The sequence below is a fragment of the Manacus vitellinus genome, unplaced genomic scaffold, assembly GCF_001715985.3.
Source record: "Manacus vitellinus isolate BGI_N305 unplaced genomic scaffold, ASM171598v3 scaffold_141_pilon, whole genome shotgun sequence".
In the NCBI taxonomy this organism is placed as follows: domain Eukaryota; kingdom Metazoa; phylum Chordata; class Aves; order Passeriformes; family Pipridae; genus Manacus; species Manacus vitellinus.
The window spans coordinates 164892-167624 of NW_021939012.1; the positions used below are offsets into that span (position 1 = coordinate 164892).

Genomic DNA, 2733 nt, shown 5'->3' on the forward strand with positions numbered 1-2733 from the left:
ATTACTGAGTGGGAACAGCAGGAAGAGGAGGAACTGGGGGGAGAAGAATGTGTTGATCAGTGTGGTGATGCTGCCCAGAGGAGACACTGTTTGTCGCTGGTCCATTCTGTGTTTCCCAAAGTCATTTAGGTTTTAGTTCCATGGCAGGGTGGAAATCAGGATCCATCCCTGTCTGCACTTGGGGAATTTGGGTCCTGCCTGTGGCTGGGATTAGGAGAGAGGAGGAAGGGCTTCCCCTTCCTGAAAAGCCTGAAAAGCTTCTCAAAACTCCTCTTGTTCCAAGTTCTGGGAAATCAAACCAGGATTTTCTTTCCCTCCAGTGGCTCAATGAAGCGAAGATTATCCAGAGACTCGTGGAGCTGATCCATTCCAGCCAGGACGAGGACGTGAGTGTGGCCAGGGTCTTGGCTCTGGGGGTGGTGGGTCCTGCAGGGTCCGTCCAGGAGACTCCCAGGTCCCTTTGGAGATGTCCTGGTGACCTGTGGAGGAGCTGAGGGATGACCTCAGGGTGTCCTGTCCTCTGCTTGCTCAGCACCAAAACCCTTTGTTGTGGTTTTAATCTGGTTTTAATCTGGTTTTTACTCCCAATTCCTTGGTTCATTTTGCTGCTGCATCAGTTCATCTCGAACCTGCAGACAATGGGAACTTCACTGGTTTTCAGTAGGAACCTGCTGTTCATTGAAAATCTTTTCCAATTGACCAGGTTGTGCAATTCTCATGTCTTTTAGCCCATAAACAGAAATTCAGCCCTAAAATCTGCAAGATGAGTTCTCTGAGCCCTGAAAAGGTGGCAGTGCCAACCCTGATTCCCTCAGCTCATCCCAGCCAAAGTTACACCCCTGGGAGGAAAGCTGGGCAGTGCCTGGTGGATGTGTGTGCTGGAGCAGAGCTGTCAGCAGCTCCAGAGAGGCTTTGATTGATGGCCAGAACGAGAGGATCAATCCCTCAAAGTACCCCTGCAAAGCCTTTGAATCCACAGTAATTAAGTTGTAAAGGGTTTTATCAAAGCATTTCTTTTTCTTCAGATGGGAAAGCTGAGCAGGGAGCAGGAGAAATGAAATGCCCGTGTTGGGAATGTGCAGGTTGATGGAGTTGAGGGAGATTAAAAAGAACCTTCATTTCAGCTCCTGACCTGCAGTTAATGGTTAAGTTCAGGCCAATCTCCCCTTCAGTTCTGTGATCTGTTCACGTTGTGATCAAGGCTGTACCTAACAGATGAGTCACTTCAGCGTGGTGGGAAGAGCTGGGACTGACCTGTGTTGTTGCACTCCCAGCTCGGTTCCGTTTGCCCTGACCCTGCTCCGTGTCCTTGTTCCAGAGGCAATCCAACGCTTCCCAGACCCTGTGTGACATCATCAGGCTGAGCAGGGACCAGAGCACACAGCTCCAGGACACCCCAGAGCCGGATCCCCTTCTCACAGCACTGGAATCGTGAGTACCCCGCTGTTCCCGCCGGGATCGCTCCGGGCACACGGGCGGTGTCCGGCCTTGGCACAGCTCCTGGGCCAGCCTGGGGTGTGCTCTGAACCACCCCTCTTGGGGGGTGGGGCTTTGTGGCTCCCTCTGAAGGCAGCAGAGGGGGGTCAGGGAGCCCAGAATTCCTGGCTGGGTTCAATGGGAGGCAAAACCCAAGGGATTTGAGGCTGGGAGAGTTGGGGTGTTCAGCCTGGAGAGCAGCAGGTTGTGAGAGACCTCACAGCACCTTCGGGGTCTGAAAGGGACTCCATCAGGAACTGGAATGCCAGGACAAGGGGGAATGGGTTCAAACTGAAAGAGGGGAAATTTAGGTTGGATATTGGGAAGGAATTGCTGGCTGGGAGGGTGGGCAGGCCCTGGCCCAGGTTGCCCAGAGCATCTGTGGCTGCCCCTGGATCCCTGGAAGTGTCCAAGGCCAGGCTGGACGGGGCTTGGAGCAACCTGGGCTGGGGGAAGGTGTCCCTGCCCATGGCAGGGGTGGCACTGGGTGTCTCTGAGGTCCCTTCCCACCCAGAGCATTCCATAACTGTGATATCCCAGATAACATCCAGTGTGAGCCGTGTACCACAAGCGTTGATTTTCCCGCTTCGCTCCATTCCCCTGGCGTTGTTTCTTTGCTCTTTGTAACGTACATTTAAATTATTTATGTACCATGTTTTCTGCTTCTTGTATTTGCTGCAAACCTAAAATTTTCCTGGAGATTCTCCATGAGATTGAAACCAAAACCAGGCTCTTCCAGGCCTGGAGGGGACATTGTGACAGGAAAGGGCTGAAAGGAGCCGTGCAATGAACAGCAGAGCAGCTGCAGCTGGGGCTTCAAACTCCCCCTGGACGTGTTTGTGTCCACCCAGAGCTCCTCAGTCCCTGTGACAGTGCTGGTGTTTTGTCCTGAGTCAGAGCTCTCAGTTCCTACAGGACTGTGAGGGCATCCCTGGCACAGGAGCCAGTGTGGGTGGGTGGGAATGGGATGGGGATCCTGCTGCACACAAGCACTGGGAAGCCACCAGGACCTTTCTGGGCCTGACATGGAGCTCTGCCCCTGCCAGGACCTGCTGCTCTTCCTTAAATGCTTCGTTTCCTTTGCTGCACCAGCAGGAATGGGGCAGATCTTTGTGCCATGGACATAATCCTGTCCTGGCAAAATAGCACAGCGTTGGGTTTTCATGGAGTCCCAGGATGGTTTGGGTGGGCAGGGACCTTAAAGATCATTTCCCTGCCATGGGCAGGGACACCTTCCACCAGCCCAGGTTGCTCCAA

General features: G+C 53.5%; 1 protein-coding gene across 1 annotated transcript in view; it reads left to right on the top strand.

The window, feature by feature from the left end:
- The window catches only part of PPP6R2 (protein phosphatase 6 regulatory subunit 2), a 30498-nt gene that overhangs the window by 5094 nt on the left and 22671 nt on the right, over positions 1-2733 (top strand). Inside the window, exons 4-5 of the mRNA XM_029958142.1 lie at positions 321-386; positions 1319-1432. Of these exons, the coding sequence (XP_029814002.1) occupies positions 321-386; positions 1319-1432 (180 nt within the window). The remainder of the gene's footprint in view (positions 1-320; positions 387-1318; positions 1433-2733) is intronic.